The 24,003-nt window shown below is 46.0% G+C and overlaps 1 protein-coding gene across 1 annotated transcript in view; it reads right to left on the reverse strand.

The window, feature by feature from the left end:
• Nucleotides 1-23,751, reverse strand: part of PID1 (phosphotyrosine interaction domain containing 1) — a 229,579-nt gene extending 205,828 nt beyond the window's left edge. Inside the window, exon 1 of the mRNA XM_030325904.1 lies at nucleotides 23,659-23,751. Within this exon, the coding sequence (XP_030181764.1) occupies nucleotides 23,659-23,688 (30 nt within the window). The 5' untranslated portion in view covers nucleotides 23,689-23,751. The remainder of the gene's footprint in view (nucleotides 1-23,658) is intronic.
• Nucleotides 23,752-24,003: the final 252 nt, after the last annotated feature.

A 24,003-nucleotide genomic window follows, 5' to 3' on the forward strand; every position in this document is an offset into this window, starting at 1 on the left:
CCAACTCAAGGACAGAAGCAGAATCCCCGTCACAGTCGGACAGCTTCCACGCTGGGGAAACAGAAAGAGAAAGAAGAAGAAAGAGGAAGAAGAGGAAGAGGAAGAGGAGAAGAAGAAGAGGAAGAAGAAGAAGGGAGGAGAGGGGAGGAGAGAAGAAGAAGAAGAAGAAGAAGAAGGAGAAGAGGAGGAGGAAAAAAGGGCAGAGAATTGCTACAATCCGTTGTCTATGTGACAAAGTGAATACAAAGCTCCACAGAGGAACAAAAATGCAAGGGTGATGATGTCTTAGAAAGTACAGCGTATCGTGTAGGATGAGCTGTAGTTGCAAATGGAAGGGAAAAAAAAGGCAACAGCAAAGTGGTTTAGAGAAGCCAGACATTTATTTCTCTCTCACATAAATGATGTCTGGGGTAAGTAGCCGGGGGGGGGGGGGGGGGGAGATGGCTCCCAGACATCGGGATCCCAGCCGCCCAAGCTTCTGTGCCCCATCCTCAGCACAGGGGTCCCCCGAGACGGTCTCCACCTTCCACCTTTACATTCCTATCCCCACCAGAACACAGTAAGGAGAGGCAGAGAAGAGGCACCCTCCCTTTAAGACTTCCGCTCCATCCCACTGGCTACCATTAACTTGTTACATGGCCATAAGTAGCTGCAAGGGAACCTGAAAACCATAACATACATACTTACAATTGGCATTTGCAATTGTGCGAAGATCCATCTTCCACAGCTCAAGAGACTTCAGGCCCCGCAATCCCTGTGTCTGTCAAACGAGTATTTACGAACTGCCGACTTTTGCCCTGAGTACGTGGTGAGCAATGCCCCTGCCCTCACGCTTCAGACAGTTCAGTGACCACCATCCCCAATCTGTTAGAAAAGACATCTGCAGGGGCGCCTGGGGGGTTCAGTCTGTTAAGTGTCCGACTTCGGCTCAGGTCATGATCTCGCAGTTTTGAGTTTGAGCCCCGCGTCAGGCTCTGTGCTGACAGCTCAGAGCCTAGAGTCTGCTTTGGATTCTGGGTCTCCCTCTCTCTCTCTCTGCCCCTCCCGCTCGTGCTGTCTCTTTCTCTCTCAAAAATAAACATTAATTTTTTTTAACTTAGAAATGACATCTGCAAATATGTATATGTAATGTGTTTTTCTTTAGAGCTTTATTTTGAAACAACTTCAGATTTGCCAAAACATAGCAAGAATAGTTATACCCTTTACCAGATCTACTTAAGACATCATCTACTTAACCACAAACTTAAACCATCAAACTTAACCACATTTTCTTTACATATATTCTTGCTCTCGTTCATTTACTGTCCCCCTCCTTCCCTTCTCCTTTCCTCTTCCTCTCCACTCCTGTCTCTCTCTCTCTTTTCCCCCCTCCCCCCTGCCTCCCTTCTTCTCACTCCCACATTCCCCTTCTCTCTTCCTTCACCCACTTCACCCTTCTTCTCCCTCGCTCTCCCCCCATCTCTCCCTTCCCTTTCTCGTCCCTTCTTCCCTCACACAGGTTTGAGACTAAGATACAGACTCCGGATGTCATTCCCCCTTCACACCTAAAATGCTGTTACATATCTCTTAAAGAACAAGAACTCTCTCTTGCATAATGGTAGTAAAAGTATGTCACCAACCATGTCAATGAAGCCCTTTACAGCAATTATTTCCTGGTCCAAGATCCAATTCCAGATCATGCACTGCACCTGGCTGTCCTGCCTAGGAACAGTGTCTTGGCCTTTCTTTGTCTTCCTTGGCATCGATATTTTTTTAAGAGCACAAGCTGGTTCTTTTGTACGATACGTGCTCCCAAAACAGCAGTGCCATGCAAGTGGTACTTCCCGGTGCACCGTATCAGGAGGCACCTGATGAGGGTTCACCCTAATTCTGGGTGATGCTAACTCTGATTCTGTGTTGAAGGTGATGCCCGCTGGATTTCTTCACTGAAAAGTTACACTCTTCCCTTTTTCAACTGATAATTTGTGGAGACATACTTCGAGATTATGTGACTATCCTGTTCCAAATCGAACATCCATCCACTGGTTTTAGTGTGCCCTGATGATTCTCGCCTGGCCCAATTATGATAGTTGCAAAATGGTGACTTTCTAATTCCATCATTCTTGCCTTATTTATTAGTTAACGTTGTGTAGTAACGAAAAGCTTCCCCCCTCTCCAATCTATATGTTTGTATCAGTATAGCTTCGTAGACTCTTATTTTTTACTCAACGGGATATAACCCCCAACAGCTGTTATTTATTTTGAGGGTCAGTGGTACCATATTTGACCAATGGAAACCAAGCTAGCTTCAGTTTTCCTTTGAAATAATCCCTTTTTTTGAGAATGTCCTTGCTTTATAGCACAACAAATAATGTGTTTAGCAATTCTGGAGGCCTCCAGGCTTCTTGAAAATGCTCAGCCAGGGATCATTTTATCATAAGGAAAAGCAACCTAAAATTTTCTCCCATCGAAAACTCAACCATTACCAAGAACATATGTGACTCTAAACAAAATAGATACTACATTTTATATTTTAATTATTGTTTTTTTGAATAGCTCTGACTGTCGACATCTCTTGCATTACTGAAAGTAAATATAACAGGTATATCCCTACAGTAAACAGGCAATAACAAGATAAACACACGATATACTTTGACTTAAATGTCAAGGAGATCCAGGATACATTCAAAAGAACTTAACATAGACATATAGAATTGTGTGCTTCCCATTAATAGCTGCCTCTAAAGATAAATACAACTCTCTCTCTCTCCCTCACTCCCTCTGAATATAAAAGTCAAACTCCACTCTTAGCATCCTCACTCATTTACAGTGCCACGTACGCCGTATTACCTCTCATTTTTCCTTCCAAAGAAATTAAGAGATAGCAAATAAATTATAAAATATCATTAGTTCACTGAAGCACTACAGAAATAAAGATATTCACGGGGCTTGCATTGTGTTCCTATCTTTTTTTTTTTTTTTGAAAGAGAGAGAGGGCTCAAGTGAGGAGTCAGAGAGAGTGAGAAAATCCCGGGAGGTGGGAGAGAGAGAGAGACAGAGAGAGAGAGAGAGAAGCAGGGCTCACCCGAATCGGGGCTCGAGCTCACCCGATGCGGGACTCTAACTCACAAACCTGTTAGATCATGACCTGAGCCGAAGTCAGATGGCTAATGACTGAGTCACCCAGGCACCCTGTGTTCCTATCTTTATATCCCAAGTACTATGCAGGTGCAATGGACATACAGGAGGAATAAAGACCCAGTTCCCAGCCGCTAGGGCTTAGAGGCTTCTAGAAGACAGAAGTCTATGAGTGGTTCTACTAAAAAGAAAAACTAGAATGAGCTAAGCAGTAGGACTGCATCATAAGAACAAACTGTGGACACTTAGAAGAAAGGTATGATTCACTGCACTTGGAGATCAGGAAAGGCAGAAGAAGGGCAGTTTCTGCTATGGGAGGAGTATGATCCCCTCGGCTGAGCATACAAGTGATGAAGGATATGTCAAACCAAGGAAACATTAGCAAAAGCATCGAACATAAAAACACACAGAATGTGGGAAATGGCCCAGGATGCATTAAAAGATGTAGACAGATGAAGACGGTGTATGACTTTGAACTCAAGCATCAAAGTCACTCCTTAGCATCTCATAAGGACACATCTTTACAAACACCGGCCACAGAAGGGAGGAAAGGAAATCTGCCTAATCACCAACATTTTAGTTCATTTAGCCTCGTTCCATACAAGCTTCTCACATCCAATGTGCAAAAGACTGCAGAAAGGGGGGAAGAAAGAACAAGAAGTGTAAACTAAATAACGTTTTCCCAAATACGAAATTAGCCAAATAGCATCTGTCCAAACAAACATAAACATTCTAAACTTCTAAACACTTAGATGAGATTTTCATTGTAATCACAAAGTCTCTGTTTCTCAGTAATCCTGGCAATTTTCAACACATGCCATTGCACAACATGCTTGTATTGAAAGATGGGCTGGAAAACCATCTGAGACCACGTCAGACCAGCATCAACGGATTGTTCGCGTCAGAGGACTGTGTCAATTTCAACAGGACAGCGCCAGACCGGGGGGGGGGGGGGGGGGGGGGGCCTTGGGGGCGGGGGGGGGGAGGGGGGAGTGGGGGGGGGGGGAGCACGAAGTGTTCTGTGGCAAATAAAGAAACACAAAATCTGGGAGACCGGTAGTGCCCGCATCTGCCATTATTGCCAATTCAGCACCTGTGGTAGAGCCGGCGTGGTGCTGCCATTTTTCCCTTTGACCTTGATAACAGAACTCTGACTCAGTTTGGCTCAAAGCCCCGCCCAATTAAAATACTCTGTTCTCCCAACCAATACATGGCCATGCATAGTCCTCATCCCTGAAACATGAGCATCTCCCCAGGTAGGACGCAAGGGGAAGCCTTCGTGCTCCTAGTAAAAGGGCACAGATTACAAAGGCTCTCCTCTTTTGCCCTCCACGGTCTTAGGATGGAAGTTTCCTCTGTGATAACAACGATCTACTTCATATTTAACTGACTGAAGCCTTCTTGAGCAGGGGAACCACTTCTTTAGACCCACCTTATAATTTAGTTTGGCTCCTCACCCAAAAGCAAAATCTCCACGACATTTGTTGAAAGTGAAGCTTTTAAGGGGCACCTGGGTGGCTCAGTCGGTTGGGCGTCCGACTCCGGCTCAGGTCGTGATCTCGTGGTCTGTGGGTTCAAGCCCCGCATCGGGCTCTGAACCTGGAGCCTGCTTTGGATTCTGTGTCTCCCTGTGCCCCCCCTGCTTGCGCTCTCTCTCTCTCTCTCTCTCTCTTTCTCAAAAATAATGAACATTTAAAAAAAAAAAAAAGGAGAGTTTTTAAGAAAGGGACATGGGGGAAGGAAGCAGCCTGCAAATCTACCAAAGTCAGTGTACTTTGACCTTCACCCCTGTAATCAGCATTAATCAAATCTATGGCCCCCACTTCTTTCAAGTGCCACAATTCCTTTCAAGCCCAAAATGCTGCTGACCCACAAACTGTACTTTGATATTCAGTACTTAAAAATAGGCATAAAGTCCAAAAGTCACAATGAATCAATAATTATTTTAAATAAATATTTCTTTCAATAAAGCACACAAGGTTTGAAAAATATTTGATGTATTTGCAAGGTATACATTTTTGGTCCATAGGAAATGCACATAGGGTTCACAGATACCTTTAAAAAAAATTCCATGACCCTTTCGAGTTCCAAGATCCATACGTCAAAAAGTATTATTAATCCATAGTAAGAGCATTTTATTTGAATCGATTGCATAGTCGATAGACTACCCAGAACCCCAAGGATGTAAGCTGTAACAGAGCCATGACTTTGCCTTCTGCTTTGGCCAACTTTAATCCAGTTTTAAATTTCTGAAGCAGGCTTCTGCTCCTATTTATAATGTGAAGTTTAAAAAAACATGTTAACACTTATGAAATTGTTATGCTACATAAAAATTCCCCTGAGTCTAAGATGCCCATAGAAATGCAAGAGATGAAAAATAATTTGCTCTATCACGCATTTTCTTATTTACCAGCAGGCATTAATAGCTTCAAATCAAAGTTAAATTTCCTATTTAGAGGGGCCAGTGATTGAAATAAAAAAGATAAACAGCATCAGCTTCTTAACATAAGGAAAGCAGGCATCTGCTAAGTTCCAAGAGAGACTTTTTAAAGTGCATTTTACAAGCAATCAACAGTTTGTCAATTCCTTCCAGTCCCTGGATCAAAATGAATCCATTTGTCCTCTTCATCTACAACCCAAGAAATGAGTTTTGTGAGCATCTAAGGCAAAGATTATGCCGTCTTAACCATAAGCCAAAACAAAAAGAAAAGTGAGGAGAAAAGAAAGAATTTTTTAAAAGGCCCCAAAAACCAATGGCTTTGAAGCAACTGTCAAATTTGGTTTTGTCCAATGTAGCTGTGACTTCTGGCCTCCAGCCGCTGAAAAGGAAAATGGGAGAAAGGAGAGGGGGCCGTTGCCCCTTGGGAAAGCTGTAAATAAAATGTCTGAGAGATATTAGCAGTTAGCAAAGAGAGTTCAGAGAAATTCAGGAGTGGAATGAACTTCGCTCCCGTTCATTGAGGAAAGGAGGGGAGAAAAAAACGGGAGGGGTGGAGGGGGGCGGTGGAGAAAACACAGATATGGCCCCAAATCGCAAAGCAGGTCTACCTTACGTGTAGAGAGCCCTGCAAATTAAGTTTTATTTCCAAAAGACTGCCTCCAAGTTTTCACTGAATGTTCGCCCTGCTCCTAGGTACCCTGCCAGCACAGTCCCCTCCTGTTCAGAGCACACACACACATCTCACGGGCCAGCCTCTGTTCAACGAGAGCATTAAATTATGTTATGAAGAAAAACGCCAGTTCTCTGGGCCAAGGAGTAAAGAGATCAGCACCGCGTTTGTACTACTTACCATTAACACAACAGAGAGAAAGAAACACCAATTGGCCGGTTTCTTAGACTCTGCACTCTTCATTCTCTAGACCACCTGACTTCCAGAAAAACCACTGAGCTGTATCGCTCAGTCTGTCAACATCCTAAAACAGATATTGGCTGTACTCTATATGTGAATATTTAAGTATAATTTCAATTTCCCCAAGAGGATTCCCACGGGAGAATACTTATTTGAATTTTCTTTCGTTACACAACACTCTCCCAAATTTGCACTTTTGCAAAGCCATTTTCTACAAAGCATCAAGCTCCTAGAGAAAAGACAAGGGGGTGGGGTGGAGAAGGGGGCGGGAGGATGCCCCAGCTGACTGATGCCAGATGAACCTTCCTGGATTCAGAGAGCTTTGTTTTGAAGATTTTCGCCTCGTATTAAATCAAAGTGGCAAAGCAGGTCTTGAAGACTAGTGAACTACATTCTCCACCCAGAAGGTCAAGGCTGCCAACACTGGACGTATTTAACTTTCTGGGCTAGAGAGCCCACACTGTCCTAGAGTGAACTTACGGAGCCGTTCACATTTTTAACCAACAACTACAGATATTTCTCGAGAACTAAGACCCAGACAGCCTGGGACTGTGTCTTTTTGGCTATTTTGGCCCAAACGGCTGTACGTATCCCTGATACCGTTTCTACCCGCCCCGGAGACAAGAGGGGATTCATTTTATAACGTGTACCAAAATTACTTATTTGTGTTGGATGTAGTAAAAGCATCATTACTTAAAATGATAGGCCACTTTTCAGTACAGACATTTGGCAGAAAGGTGAGAGCGGCATCCAAGTTACAAAAACCTGAAGATTTGTAGCAGATGCCAACAGCAGGACTACGCCGTGATAAACAACGAGGACAAAAATCATTCTCCGGCGATGGGGCCAGAGCATGAGAGCTGCAGGCCAGGGCTGTGGGATAAGGAGGATTCTTTTTGTTCGGGAACGTAAGGCTGTGTGCACAAAAAATCCCAGGGGGAAGATGTTCGCACCCTTTCTTCGTCTCCCAGTAGAGCAAGCGCACAGTGGACGAGGGAATGTTCCCATAAGGAAGGACACGTGCGCGGCCATGACCCTCAGGTCCGTATCCCGGAGACCCTTCCAGCCTGGCTGCCTCGCTTTTCTCTGCCCACGAGCTCTGTTCCACACCACGCGTGTTGTCACACAAAATTTGAAGGCTGAGCATCAGAGGGTTCAAGGAAAATTCTTCCTGTGTAGCAATCAGAGTTTGTGGTTGCAAGCAGGAAACAACAACTCCAGCTCCCGTGAGAAGAAAAAAACAAACTATCAGAGTGACATCAAATTGAAAGGAGGAAGGAAGGACCAAGCTCAGAAAGGATGGGGATCAAGAAGCTCCTGGGGCTGGGGCGCCTGGGTGGCTCAGTCCGTTAAGCGTCCGACTTCAGCTCAGGTCATGATCTTGCGGTCCGTGGGTTTGAGCCCCGTGTCGGGCTCTGTGCTGACGGCTCAGAGCCTGGAGCCTGTTTCAGATTCTGTGTCTCCCTCTCCCTCTGCCCCTCCCCTGTTCATGCTCTCTCTCTGTCTCAAAAATAAATAATGTTAAAAAATTAAAAAAAAAAAAAAAGAAGAAGAAGAAGAAGCTCCTGGGGTCTATGCAGCAGGACTGCAGGTCTCAGTGCTCAAAATAATCAGTTCTGGTGACTTTCAGCCTTTTGCCACCCTGCTCAGGATCCCAACTTTAGGGAGAAAGTGTCTTATTAACTTAGATACTAGGGGGACACGTGGAAGCCACAGCTAGAAGGCGACACACTGACAGTCCCCCGCCCACAGGACAGGGAGAAGAATTCCCGAAAACGTGATCAGGGTGCTGTTACCAGAAGATGGGAAATGAAGCTGGGCAGAAAAAACTCACAGACGTCCACTTCAACCGCTACATAAACCGTCTTAGCATCCCTACTAAACTGTTTATTTTTTCGACTTTTAGAGGCAACTTTGTCAAAACCTACAATTAATATGATCACCCAAGAGTCTGTTGCAAATGTTCCATACAGAGAACCCCACAGTGGGGCACCTGGGTGGCTCAGTCAGTTGAGCACCCAATTCTTGATTTTGGGCTCAGGTCATGATCCTAGAGTTGTAGGATTGAGCCATGCCTTTCTCTCCTCTCTCCCTCTGCCCTCTCTCTAGCTTGCTTTCTCACTCTGTCTCTTTCTCTCTAAAATAAGTAAATTTTTTAAAAAAAGAACCCCATGGTAATCTCTAGGGTCTTCAATTTAGGAAAACACTTGGGGCTCCAGATGAGCCGATGGACATTCTTCTATTAGATAATGAGGGCTAAGTAATTCATCATGTTTCTCTTCTTACTTAGGCTTCCAGGAAGCTCAGAGCTGAAAGTTTCAGGCTCAGTTACAGTAGCTATCCTAGGTTTTCAGGTACAACTAAACCCTTCATTATTTGGTTGTTATTTGTGGGGTTTTAGTTCAACCTTGTTTGAATGCATGAGCGGTATTTCGAGCTTTTACTGAAAACTACTTCAAAAGCATTTAGATTTCTTTCTTTACGAACCAAAAACTAATCCTTTCGGAACTGCATAAGAATCTAATACATAATTGTTTTGCTGAGCTTTTAGATTGGCCAGGGGTTTTCTGTTCTGCAGCCAGCACCATCTCTTTCCTTTCTTGCTAGTGCAGAGTTAACTTCAGGCAGCAGAAACTATTTCAGATGAATTTCTGGTTTTAAAAGTGGCTGTGGCAAAAAATATTAAATTTGATCAGCTAGAAGGCTGCATAGATAAATAATAACCCTACTCTTGAGTCTGATTATAATTGTAGGATAATTTTCAGAATAGTTATCAAGGAACAACAGGGAACTGTCTCAAACCTAACCAGACAGAGGAATGAGTAACTAGACAGAGAAACTGGGACATACACAGCATTTATGCCATCACGAACCAAGGAGATTGGTTGAGCGTGAGAGGTCTAATCTATCAGTTTATAGGTTAAGCCACTTTCTGGTTAATTCCATGTACTTTTGATGCTAAACATCATCAGAATCTCCTAATTCTGCAGGAATGGGCAGAGCTAAGGGGAACAGCAGAATATCTGGGAAGGTAAGGAAAATCAGAATATCTGATCTTCCCAAGAGGATCAGAAAACATCTACAGTGTGATTTTGAGTGGTTTGGGGGTGTTTGGGTTTTTGTTTTGGGTTTGGGGTTTTTGTGTGTTTTTTCCTTCTTTGGTGGTAACAGGAATTCTTAAATATCAAGGTGCTATCACCATTAAAGATGTCTTTCACGTTGGGTTTCCTGAAATAGCATCTGAACGGTTCTCAGAGGCCAATAACCTGTGAGGAAAATGTTAAAAGCCATTAAGTTAAAAACCATTCTCCTTTCTAAATTCCCCCCTTTTTGGAAGCAATCTGTTTCAACGTTTGGCAGTAAAAATGCCCAAAATGAGCCAATACCGTACCAATGAGAAGTTTCCACTTGCCTGACATGGGAAACGCAGGAAACGGTGACCTGGGTTTGGTGAAGAGGCAGAGACGCCTCCCACTTCTGCCTGGACGCCCTCCCCCCATGTTCAAGATCAGCAGATGCCATGGGCAAGGACACTTCCGGTTCCCATGCTTCTCTGTGCCCTGGAGAGAAGGGGCAACGGTGCGTCCCCCCTCCCATCGCGAAGACGCCGGCACACCGCTCCGGGAAAAGAGGGGAGAAGAACTGGCACCTGAAGGTGGGCTCCCTGAGTTGTGCTGGCAGAACAATGGAGGATGCTAAGCAAATAACTGCGGTCACAGAATTTTCTAGCACATTGGCCTTTAAAAGTCAGAAGACCGAGAATCTTTTCCTGGTTCCAAGGACTCTATGAACTTTGGATTTAGATTTCCCACCAGCCAAACGAAGGAGCAGGGTCCCCAGCCCAAGTGCCCACAGGCCCATCGGCTTACGTGACTTAGTGATGTCTGCTCTTTAAGGCCGGGGACAAGCGAGAAGCCACCTCCGGTCCACGTGAGCAGCGCTGGCCGCTGGTCACCATATCAGAACCCACTGTGGTCTGAACCTCCCACTTTCCAAGAGCATCAGAAAGTCCAGATTTCCTTATAAATTCCTCTAATTTTCAATCCTGGAAACTAATTTGTAAAGTGTTTATATACACGGAAGGTGCCAAAGGAAACATTTTGGGAAGCGACAGCCAAGCCTCAGGCCCCCGGTTTGTCAACTTAAAGGAGATCAAGTTCTTTACGGAAGTGCTCTGGGCTGTGGGATGTTCCTTCACGAAGGGCTGGCTTCCTTCCCCCCTCACGTGGAAATTCACGGGGCACCGGCACCTGAAAGGTTAAAAGTCATCCTGCAGCAAACCAGACTCACTTTCTGTCACCCACCGCCCCCAACTGAACCCTTCGTGGCAAGACTCACTAAATAAACTCATGCTCCATGGAACACACTTTGAGAAACACCAAAACTCTATTACCCATCTGCCCTAAAATGCTCTGCGGCTATGGAAACTAAAGGAGGGGAAGAATTCGTATTTACTGACTCCCATTAACATGCCAGTTACCGTGCTAAGCTTGCGTATTCCATACCTCAACGAAGAGTCAAGAGCTAAATGTCACCACCCCCATTTTGAAGTTGAGGATACAGATCAGAGGCCCTGGAAGTAACCTCTGATAAGTGAGGCAGCCAAGATTTATTTCCACGCGTGCCTGATTAAAAACCCCACGGTCTTGGGGCGCCTGAGTGGCTCAGTCAGTCAAGCGTCTGACTCTTGATTTTAGCCCAGGTCACGATCTCGTGGTTTGTGGGATCGAGCCCCGTGTCAGGCTCTGCGTTGACAGTGTGGGGCATGCTCGGGATTCTCTCTCCTTCTCTCTCTGCCCCTCCCTCGCTCTCACACGAGCACTATCTCCCTTTCTCTCACACAAATAAAATGAAAAAAATAAATAAAAGGTATCGAGGCAAGTGCCTTAAGTTTTCCTCCTTGAAAAGAAAAAAAAGTTTGTAAACTAGATTAAGATTATTTTTGTGAATGCTTCTCAATAGCATTCTAAAGTTCAGTGGCCATGGGTGAGGTTGCTATGTGCTGTGTAAATTTCTGAGTTTCCATACTCATGTGAAAAAGAATTATTCCATAAGAAATCTCGACCCTACATCTGCTAGGCACATCACATCTGTAAACTGGAAACAAGACCCACCCCTGGTTTTGCGTGACGTATTCTGTTTTCTATCGCAAGAGGAGGAGTATCAAGAAGGTGGCCCATCCAGTCGTGGAGCCACAACCCACAAAATGTACCCATTCAACAGCACAATCCCGAGTCTACTGGCCACGAGGGTCGGAGCCAGGTGTTGGCACATAGGGCAAAAAAGGCCTCTGAGGACTGAGCCCCTCTGGGCAGGCTGGAAAGAAACAAGAAACACCACCAAGAGCAACAACAAGAAAGGAGCCATCCTGAATGATGGATGGAACACCAAGGCACCAACCTGAACCATCTACCCTTTGGGTGGGATTTCTTCTCTTGTTCAACTATTAGTTACAACTTAGGATCCTTAGGCAAACAGAGATGGATGAAACATGCCATCTCGAGGACTAAATAAAGGAACGTATTTAAAGGAGCGAATGAAACTCTAAGAAAAATACAGTTTGTTATTTACATGCCAGTTAGAAGGATGTGAAGGCTACAGAGAACTGACAGAAGTGAGGGCAGAAACCACGTATTGTTAGTTTCCCCAACACCTAGCACGTGCCCGCCATACAATGACTACTTCGTATACCCTTGTTTGAACACCTTTCTTTTTTTTTAATTTTTTTAATGTTTATGTATTTTTGAGAGAGAGAGACAGAGGGTGAGTGGGGAAGGAGCAGAGAGAGGGGGAGAGAAAGTCTGAAGCAGGCTCCAGGCTCCAAGCTGTCAGCACAGAGCCCGACACGGGGCTCGAACTCACAAACTGTGAGATCATGACCTGAGCCGAAGTCGGAAGCTTAACCAACTGAGCCACCCAGGTGCCCCAGACACCTTCCTATAGGGATAGTCAACAGGTAATACACTGCGTAATTTCCAAAGTCCTGACCTATGTAGAAGCCCATGAAACCATCACCATAATCAAGATGTTGAACACATCCATCACTCCCAACCCCTTGTTCAAGCCTTTTCAAAATCTGTCCCCCCATCCGATTCTCAGATCCGCTAATGTGCTTTCCATCACTTTCTATCCCCACCAGGACTAAGCACTCCAGTTCATCCACATCCTCACCAACACAAGGTATGCTTGAAGTCTCTTTACTTTTATTTGTTTTTTAAATTTTTTTTAACGTTTATTTATTTTGAGACAGAGAGAGACAGAGAGATGAACGGGGGAGGAGCAGAGAGAGAGGGAGACACAGAATCGGAAGCAGGCTCCAGGCTCTGAGCCATCAGCCCAGAGCCCGACGCGGGGCTCGCACTCCCGGACCGTGAGATCGGGACCGTGAGCTGAAGTCGGACGCTTAACCTACTGAGCCACCCAGGCGCCCCTCTTTACTTTTAGCTATGCTATAGGTATGTAGTGATATCTCACAGTGGTTTTAATTTGCATTTTCTTGATGATTAATGATGTTCAACAGCTTCCTGTGCTTATTTCCTGTCCATATAATCTTTGTTCACATCGTTTGCTTTTTTTTTTTTTAATTGGGGTGTTTATCATCTTATCCACTATCTTGATATCCCGGACACAAGTCCTTTCCCACAGATTTGCAAGTATTTTCTCCCACTCTGTGTCTCATCTAGTCATTCTGTTGTCTTTATTGCTTAAAGAGCAAAAGGTTTTTTTGATGAAGTCCAATGTAATCAAATTCTCCTTTTATGGATCACTTTTTTGCTATTGTTCTAAAAATCTCTGCCCAGTCCAAAGAAACTTCGGGCTGTGATGGACCATTCATTACCTTGATTTTAGGAATGTTTATACTGATGCATAAAAAGTTACAAAGATCTACCGCCTTTGTCTGCAAGCTTCCCAGTTTTAAGGCTTTGCATTTAGGCCTGTGATGAATTGTGAGTTTCTATACACCAGACGTATGATGTCAGGATCAAAGTTGGGGGGTTGTACGCAGATATCCAATTGCCCTAGCATCATTTGTTGAAAAGACTATCCTTTCTCCAGCAAACTTTGCACCTTTACCAGGATAGCACACACTTCTGATCCAAAAGCAGAATTCTCAAAAAAGGCCTTCGTTAACAGCCGCTAAAACATAAAAGTTGCACACATCCAATGCCGCCGGTCCGGTCTAAAGAAATAGACGCACACGTATGTAAGGATGTGCCCAGAGAGTTAAAACAGTACTGCCTACACGAGAGCAAGGAAAGAAGATGGACATGCCCCCGGACAAGCCCTGACAGAGGATGGAACCACCTGTGGTCCCTACTGTACCACAAATTCTATGCAGATACTTAAAAAGAATGAGTTGGACCTACATGTACAGTAACCCCCCCAACATCCATAGGGAATATGTTCCAAGACCCCCAGTGGATGTTGGAAACCGCAGAGAGTACGAAACCCCCTATATGCTATGTTTTTTCCCACGCATACATACCTAGGACAAATTTTAACTTGTAAGTTAGGCACAGTAAGAGATGAACAACAATCACCGATAGTAAAATAGAACAATTATTGCAATATACTGTCACTGAAGTTAAGGGAATGTGGTCTCTCTCTGTCTCTAAAAGTACCTTATTATCCTGTACTCATCCTTCTTGTAATAAGGCAAATGATGTCAGCATTGTCATGTAACCTTGGGCAACTACTGACCTTCTAATGATCTGTCAGAAGAAGGATCGTGTGTTTCTGGACTGTAGTTGCCAGCCTGCAAGTAATTGAAACCATGGAAAGCAGAACCATGGATGGTTCGTAAAGCAAACAACATTCATGGTTTTATATTATATATATATATACACACACAAATATATATCATGGTTTTATATTTATATATATATAAATATAAAATACTATATATATAAATATATATTTATATATTATAAATATATATATTTATATTATATAACATATATATATATTTATATTTATATATGTAAAAATAAATACACACACACAAATATATATCATTATTATTTTTATTATATAAACAAATATATTATATTGAAATACATGAAAAGACCTAAATATGCATGTATTTCAACAATATATATAAAACCACAAATATATCAATAATATACATATATAAAACCACAAAATATACATAATAATATACATATATATGTATATATAACTGAAATACATGAGAAAGACCTAAATATGCACCTATTCATTTGTATTTTTGCAAAAACCTGGACAAAGTTGTGGAAAAATCATTACCAGACAGGTTATATGAGTTTCCTTCATGGATAGACTTGGGAACAGAGAAACGGACAAGCTTATTAACTTAACACACTTCTAAGCTGTCTGATTTGTTACCCTGTTACCCTAAGCAGATATTGTTTTGTAATTTTTTAGTCAAACCTAATATAAAACAGTAGCCATGACGTATAGCAGGTATGCTACTCCATTTCACATCTGCACCACCATCTGGAAAAAAATTCTCATTGCTTCCCCACCCCCCCGCCCACCCCCGTGGTTGGTTCAAGCAGGGAGAAATATATTGGTGCACGGAGGATACTCAAAGAAAATTCGAAAGTAGGTGTTATGGGCTGAATCGTGCCTCTCCAAAGATTCATATGCTGCGATCCTAAGCCCCCACGCCTCAGAATGTGACCTTAGAAACAGGCATTGCAGATGTAATTGGTTAAGATGAGCTGGACCGGAGGAGGGCGGGCCCCTGATCTAACGTGGCCGGCGCCCTTCTGCAAAGCAGAAATTTAGGTACAGGGACACACACAGGGAGAACGCCAGGTGCAACCTGGGGATCCTGCCAGCAAGCCAAGGGACATCTAAGATTTCCAGAAAACCACCAGAAGCTAGGAGGGAGGCATGGAACAGATTCTCCGCCTCGGAAGAGGCCAAACCTGCCGACCCCTTGATTTTAGACCGCCAGCCTCCAGATGGGTGAGACAACAACAAATTCCTGCTGCTTAGGACGCCCAGCTTGTGGCAGCGCTAGGAAACTAAGGCACTGGGCTACCAAGAATTTCAGGCCCAACGCAGAAGAGCCACCTGTCGGCACCGTGGCCCCCCGGCCCGCAGCTCGGTTCCCAGGGAATATCTACAGGAGACTCAGAGTGTGGACGGCTGTCTCCGCTATCCCACATCATGGGTGGCTGGTACACGGGGGTGTCACACACACCTGGGAAGTGCCAGCCGGTTCCTGATGGAAAGGCACCCGAGCCCGCGGAAGCTGTGTGTTTATCCTCAGACCCACAATTAACAAAGAAGCTGTGAGGCAGGGACGGGGTCTCCAAGGGACCAGGACAAGGGATCAAGACCGGTGGGACTATTCTCAGGATGACAACGAAGGAGGCTCTTTCTCAGCGGCAGCTCTCCTCTCCCCCCCCTTCCCCATGTGCAGTATTCACTCCTTCCTGAGGAACAGAATGAAAGGGAAAACAGCATTTTAAAACTGGAGAGGCTCTAACCCAGGCTCCTTGCCCTCGGCGGGCTTGCAAGTGTCTCTGCTGCCATAGCTGCTGCATCGAAAAGAAGAGCCAAGAGCGCCTGGGCGGCTCGGTCAGTCAAGTGTCTTATTTTTAGTTCCGTCTCAGGTCATGATCTCACAGTTTGTGAGTTCGAGCCCTGCATCGGGCTCTGTGCCGGTGGCATAGAGCCTGTTTGCGGTTCCTCCCTGCCTCTCTCTCTGTCCCTCCCTTGCTCTCTCTCTCTCTCCCCCTCTCTCAATATAAATAAACTTAAGAAAAAAGAAAACTTTTTCTTTAATAAAATAAAATAAAGAGGAGCCAGCCCAGGAAAGCAAGCATGATGACTCCTCATGACGCTCAACTTTTTGTCTTAAAAGTGAGCTCTGGGGGCGCCTGGGTGGCGCAGTCGGTTAAGCGTCCGACTTCAGCCAGGTCACGATCTTGCGGTCCGTGAGTTCGAGCCCCGCGTCAGGCTCTGGGCTGACGGCTCAGGGCCTGGAGCCTGTTTCCCATTCTGTTCTCCCTCTCTCTCTGCCCCCCCCCGTTCATGCTCTGTCTCTCTCTGTCCCAAAAATAAATAAACGTTGAAAAAAAAAAAAATTAAAAAAAAAAAGTGAGCTCTGCAATCGAAATAGGTTTGTTTTGTTTTTTTTTAAATAATGTTTACAATTACCAAGTGAAAAGCGAAAACAAACCACAATGTCTAACCGGATGCAAACAATCAACCAGACAATAATCTGAGGCTGCCACGAACGGAGGGACTCTAAAGTCAACCCACACTTGTCCCTGTTGGAGACCCTGCAGACACTCTGACGATCTGGATTGTTTTGAGCATAAAACCCCAGCCTTCCCTTGGTCTCCACCTGCCTGGAAAAGTACCGCTGAGATCCGCCTAAAAGCAACTACTTTTCACATCCCATAATTGTAATGACCAACATTAACTACCTCTTGAAGCACACTTACTGTATTTTCCAGACGTGCTCCCTTTGGCAACACAGCCCCCGTTTGCCACCTTTCCTAGGATGTTGACCAGAAGCAGACGAGGGAGGAAGAAGCAGTAATTTCGTTGTTTTATAACGTGTTTTCATTTTCTTTGAATCCACCGCAAATAAAGTCACACACTCGGTATAAAAGAGCATGCTATAGACACATCATTGCGTCCCAGTTTATGAGGTCGGGCACCTAGACTTTCAGAAATACAGAGAACATGGTCAAGAGCAACATGGTGTTATCACTGTATTGGTTTATGATGGCTGCTATAACAAATTACTATAGATTGGGGGGCTTAAGACAATAGAAATGTATTCTCTCACGCTTCTGGAGGCTGGAAGTCCCAAATCAAGATGGCGGCAGGGTCACGGTTCCTGCAGAGGTTCTAAGAACACAGTCTTGATTCTTCTAGCTTTTGATGGCTGCCAGAATCCTTAGCAATCCTTGGTTGTGACAGCAGAACTCCATTCTCTGCCCGTCTTCACACAGCTTTCTCTCCTATGCCTCTTCTGTGCCTTCAAATCTCTCCTTGTAAGGACACCAGTCACTGGATATAGGGCTCACCTGATAAAAAGACTCAACTGGTGTATAAGCTTCAACAAGCAGAGGGAGGTGGGTTTTTCTCGCTATTGGAATCTCCCTTATCAAAATAAGACTTCAGCGGCAACAGCTGAGGGGAGAAGAAGGAGGTCTGGACCACCAGACATGGGGAAGATGACCTCAACAAGGTGAGGGACCCAAGTGACACGAGCACTAGGTGAGCCAGCTTCATGAGACTCTGGAAGCACCGAAATAGACCCAAGGTCGCGAAACAAGTCTGTGCCTTATTCCTGAGACCGTCCCTTTCCAGTTCTTGGCCTGAGGGTTCGGACTTAGTGAATACTCTGATGCTGTGTCACTGGTTGGCAGCTAAACTGGGATCAAAACTCTTTTTAACATAAAATGATAGCAACTAATGCCACTGGACTCCAAGGAGGTCTTTGGACAAAGACCTCATCTATTTCTTCTTGCTCTACTTCAACAAAGCCTGCGTTCAGATCTGTGCCCAAGGGGGCCGAGTGAAGCACACTGTGGTGTTACTGATGTTGCTGGACTAGTTTTATTTGCTGACCACTAACGACTCCCTGAATTGCCGCTATTTGCTATTTTGGAAAGCCCCGTGGAAGGCAGCCTGATCCCCAGTCGCCTTGGGGCCGTCCGGGATGGACTCTTCCAGGATCCAGTCTACAGGCCTAATTCACATAGTAGGATGGAGTCAGTGTAAAGGGAGCGGGGAGGAGAGAGCCAATCTGGAACATCAAACAAAACGCGCAAGTTGCCTAACAGCCCCAGATAACCCAGTACAGTCAACAAGAAACAGCCCAATTAGGCAATGGGTAACCAGGGGGCAGAGAGTTTTTTCCAAGGCTGACATTTTGCAAGTCACTTGGGGGACAGTTTGTTGACAAACCCAGAGAAAGACCCAATGATGTAAAGCTAACATTCTGCTCCTGAAAGACCTCAGATTAACAACTCCAATGTTTCCTTAAAAACAATGAAGCCCAACGCTTTGTACTCAACTCATCTAAGAGGGGTGAAAAGAATCGCAAAATCTAGAACCAACTTGGTGAGAAACCCGTGCCTCACTAAGAGCAGCTATCCCTTATTTCCAAGAAAATGCTCCCGAACTCCCCAACCTCCTTCCCTTCCCCCCATTTTTGGTCTAAACGTGGAAGGACTTCAGACAAGATCAGGCTGGGTGACCAGCTCTCAAGGTCTCTAGTGGGATAAATGCCATGTGTTCCAGTTGAAGAGACTTCTAAATGGCACCTGGGAATCTCGGCTCAAGTACGACATAAGAGCTTACTTCCCCAAGATGAAGGCCACCAAATGAGAGGAGCCCTGGTCAGCCCAGGCAACCGCAAGAGATACAAAAGCAGCCTCTCTGAGCCACTCACCCCGCCACTGTTGCAATTCCATTTATTAATAGACAACAGCACCAGCACATCTAAAGCAAACTGCTGGGTGGCGCAGTCGGTTTAAGCGTCCGACTTCGGCTCGGGTCATGATCTCGCAGTTCGTGGGTTCGAGCCCCGCTTGGGCTCTGTGCTGACAGCTCAGAGCCTGGAGCCTGCTTCGGGATTCTGTGTCTCCCTCTCTGGCCCTCGCCAGCTCGCGTTCTTTCTCTCCCTCTCAAAAATAAATAAGCATTCACAAAAATAAAATAAAGCATCCTACTTTGTCTCATCCATTCGTACTACAGAAAAGTGGTTAAGAAGCAAGGTCTGAAGCCAAACCACCTGGTTGGAATTCCAGCTCAGCTCGTTTCTAGCCACCCTTCCCTGACCAAGTCGTTTAACCTCTTTGGATTTCGGTTTTTTTTAACTATAAAATGGGCATAAAAGTGGCTATGGAAGGTAAATGAAGTAGATGATTCAAATAAAACCCCCAGCCCCGTGCCACACGCACAACACGTGCTCCATAAAACGAGCCACTGCCAGTTCCTTCCTTGCTCTGTGTATCTTTCGTCAATGTGGTCTGCCCGGAAAAGTGTCATATTTGCCAAAGTTTGCTCTCCGCCTGGCGGGCCTGGCCTAACGCTCTCCAGCTGACGTTCTAGACAGTTCTTCCATCACTGAGAAGTGATGAAAAGAGAGAAGTAGAGAAATAAGTCTAGAACAATCTACAGTCCAAGTGAAGGTGAAATCTATCAGATAAGGCAAGGCAGAGAAAGGCAACATAATCTTACCTCCTAAAATCTGCCAAGTTTTACCTCCAATAAAACTTAGGCTCTATTTACATGAACCTCTCTGCCAGCCCAAAGTTAACCGCAACGAAAGAGGGCAGGATCTGTTTCTTCCGATCCTTCCTCATTTCACCCTGCTTTAAAGGCGCTAATGCTCAGCCGTTGGACAAAATGAGAGTAAAAAGGAAAGTAGTGAGAGGAAGAAAATGATCCAGGCTGAGAAGCCAAGAGTGAGCTTTACGGATAGGAGTTCCGTATTTCCTGGGTCTGCCATGGAGAAATTTCAGTCTCAGGAAGACAGGCAAATGAGGAAACTGGAACCCTAATGGATCGCCTCACGAGAAGACAGTCGCACAGACTCCACACTTAGAATTGCCGGAAACTTGCTTCTCAAACATTCCTACTATCACATTCACTCTGTCCTTGTAATAACTCCACCACAGGCAAGGATCTGTTGGCCTCCTTTGTTTCGAGCTCCGTCTCCATTCGTCTTTCTCCTGCTCTCCTCCTCTCCTGGCCTGCAGAGAAATGTATCTGGTAGCTCACTGGAGACATATGCTCTGGGAAAACACACCTGCCTTTGGCTAAACGTGTCTGTACTCCTGCCTGTGTGAGTCTGTCATTTGTAAGGGATCTGGCCCACCCAACAGTTGAGGCAACTCAGAAGCCCATGCAAGTTGTAAAATATCAAGGCCGGAAGTAATCTCATCTCTTTTAAAAAACCAATACCCTAGCCCTAAAGTCCCCTTTGCTTTTCTGAGAGGAGCCTGTCTCAGATCCGCTCCTTTAAAAACGTAGAACTCTCCCGAGTCCCTCCAAGAAAAAGAGTCCGCTGTGCAGTGGAGAAGGTGAAAAGGGAAGAATTAATATTTATTCATCTTTAAAAGTTGGGGTGGCAATTGAAATCTTCACATTCCTTTTGATCCTATTCTATTTTTAATGCAGAAACTCCCAGCCAGGGCTCCAGTGGGATGCAACAGAAGTTTTAACATTCAGGGGAGCAAATGAACTTGCCGCGGTGTGTGTGACTGAATGAGAAATTATCCAGCTCAGCTCAGCCCTGCTCGGGGCAACAGGTCCCTGCGCCCCGTTACTAGATTTGGGTCAGTCAGCTACACCCCAAAGCAGAAAATATCGGCATCATTTTGTTTGGCAGAGAAGCGAGTACCGATAGTGATAAGCGAGCCTGGTCAGAGATGTCAGCTCGGACCAAGAAGGCTGGCTGCCAGACCCACGTTAGCTAGAAGGTCACGGTCAGGCCTAAGCAAGGTTCTGCCACAACCGCCAGGGCCACAGACTCTTGGAATGGGCATCACCTAGTAGGAACGCATAAAATCAATTAGAAACAAATGTCATTCTTCCCTCCCCTCGCCTCTTTTGTTTCTAGGTGTTTGTACAATAATTGGCTCCCTGGTCCTTAGTCCTATTCGGGAGCTCTGGGAATGCTTCCTTTCAGGATTTTCTTCACCCCAGCTCATCTAGATTGCATTCTTGCATTAAAAATTAATGAGGAAAAAAAATTAATGAGGTTGTACGAGAAGGTTAGGGTTTGTGTGAGAAGGGTGCCGCTTGGCCTTCATTCAGGAGTGGGAGCCCCATCCAGCACAACATCCATCACCGTCTCCACGGCCATAGATCAGGGCGAGATAAAGCATCCCGTTCGCTGAGGAATCAGCAACCAACCTTCCTATACGGTGGTGCCTCGAGGGCAGCAAGGGGAAGAAAAAACCCCAGACAGCAAACAGAGACCGTGACCAACATAACCACCGGGAATGTAAATAAAATATTATTACGCACAGCTCACTCACCACCTCACCTTCAACAACTCCCCTCCCCCAGAAGCAAAAGTAAAAACATACAAATTGTGTGTTTTAAAAAGAGCCGAGCTGCTATTTGGAAAGAAGCCACAAATAGGAAGATTTTTCTCCAGTTGGCTCGCTACTGTAATCACAAGGCTTGAGCTGCACCTTCACAAGCGAACCAGGCTTGTTTACTAATTTAAACTTGGGGAGCATGAAGCTGAGCCTCACTCACGTCGGGAAGTACCTTCCAACAGTGATTTGATCTTAGTCGGGCCTAAGCCATGTTTACCTGGGCTTTCAAAAGCCCAAACCTCGGCTCTTTCGACAGCACACTTTAAAATGAAATAAATGCACTCCAAGAGCCAACTGTAACAATCCAGGCTCGTGCCAAACACACAGGTGTAATTTCACACAAGAGCCGGGGCGTTTCTAGTAAAGGAACGATCGCCATGCGGAATGCAAGCCAGAGCTCTCGCCTGCCCAGGGTCACGTGCTCCGGAGCACAAGGGAGACCTTAAAGGAAACAGGGCGGCAGAAAGAACTCCAAGAGCCGAAATCCACAAACTTCGCAGAGGTACAGAACACCAGTCCAGAAAAGCTGCCTCAAGGAAGTCTGGCCTTATCTCTCTAAGGACTTCTAAAGAGCCACCCTCATCACCTGGACGGGGAGCCCGCCATCCTCCTCGGTCACCCCTTCCTTCAGAAGAGAAGCCATGCCCTGAACTGACAGGGACTTCAAATGGCACAACTAGTAGCTGGTGTCACAGCCGAAATACATTTACGTTACCTTTGGTCAATCACTCAGACTCCATGTGTGATATTCTCTTAATAAGACAAGGATGTTAGAGGCCGGTCACCTACGACCTTGTGTCCAAGACTAAAGGTCTCTTCTCTTGTTTCGTCTGTTTGAGAGCCTGGGGAACTGGCCTTGGTGTCTCAGGTTCTGTTCATGTGAACCCACTCCCCACAAATCCAAAGACCCGGGGAGGCTTGGAAACAAAACAGGCTGTGGGGCATCTGCTTCTGCTAAATGCAATGCCCTCTGCAGGTTAATCCTCAGTATGAAAACTCATGGCAAAGGTTAGCCTCTCCCAGCACCTAAGGGACAGTCTGCATTTGCATTTGGAGCTTTACATTTTCATTGAGAAACCTCCAAGCCAGCCAGGGTTCCTGGCCTCAACTATACTAAGTGTTCAGACTAGCTCAGGCCTCCAAGGGCGCCGTATTTTACCACTTAAACACTCCTTCAAAGTTTACTATGAAACAATGTGGCTCTCAGCCTGCCAAAAGTTTAAGTGCAGGTTTCGGTGGATTTTATCTGGCAGAGTAACCGCCCTCTCTCTTGGCAATATTTGCGAGCAAAAGGCAGTCATCAACCTTGCAGTCTGGGCAATTCCAGGGTCCCAAGTGTCACCGGATTGAGCGCCTTTCTGTAAACATCCCTCCTTCTCATTTTGACCCCCTTCGTGTCACCCTGGCTTCAGAATCCAAATTAAAGGCAGTCTGCCATGTCAGTGGACAGCACTGAAAAACTTTTGATGGGATGACCCAGGGCATAACTATCCCTAGCTGAACTTAACTTTCGATTTTCAAATATCTGGGGGAGCCGAAGTTCAGGGGAGATGAAAGGAGAGCACCAACAACAGGAAATAAAATAAAATATAAAATAAAGTCAAATATAAATAAAAATAAAATAAAATAAAATAAAATAAATAAATAGCATACCATGGCCAAGTCAAAGCAAGTTTGATATTTCCAAATTACACTGGCAAATGGATGTTGCCACAATCATTTGTTCTGTCTTTCCCGGAGAGAAAAAAAGATGGGAAAAAAAAAAAAAATCTGGATGCCAAAACCCTTACCCCAGATCAGTAAATCGTGCCCGCGGAATGCAATCTAAAATTGCTGGTCAGAAAGTGCAAGCTTCCACATATCAACACTCACACAAACACCCGAAGCCAAAAGTTGTAACGCCCGAAGCGATGCGTTGGTCAACGTCCCCCCGTCTGGCCCCCGCCGGGTGCCCGGCGGCGCCGGGCTAAGCTGACAGCATCCTGCTCTTCCACGACCGACCGCTCCGGGCAAATCCCCGCCAAGGGGGCGCAGGCGCCCCCCCTCGGGCTCCTCGGGCCCGGGGCACCTCCTCCTCCAGGCTGGCCCCCGGCCGGCCGGCCGGCCGCGCGGGCGCCCCTTACCTGCAGGCGCTCGGTGGCCGGCTGCCACATCTTCCAGCCCGGGGTTTGGCCGAGGAGACGCCGGCGAGACTCTCGATCGCGCCGGGGCAGCGGGGTGGGGGGCGGGGGGCGGGGGGGCGAGGGGGCTGCGGCCTCGCTTACATCTGGGTCGGCGTCCGCGGGGGCGTTCGTCCCGGAGCCGGCCCGCCGCCGCGGGTGGGCGCAGGGGGGCCGCGAGCAGAGGAGGCGGCGCCGCGCTCCGCTGCCGGCAACTTGTGGGCACGGCGGCGCGCCGGCTGTCCTGGCGCAGCTGCGAGAGGACTCTGCGCAGCTCCGCCCGGGCCGCGGCGAGCGCACGGCGGCGGC

Source organism: Lynx canadensis, chromosome C1 (assembly GCF_007474595.2).
Source record: "Lynx canadensis isolate LIC74 chromosome C1, mLynCan4.pri.v2, whole genome shotgun sequence".
Classification (NCBI taxonomy): Eukaryota; Metazoa; Chordata; class Mammalia; order Carnivora; family Felidae; genus Lynx; species Lynx canadensis.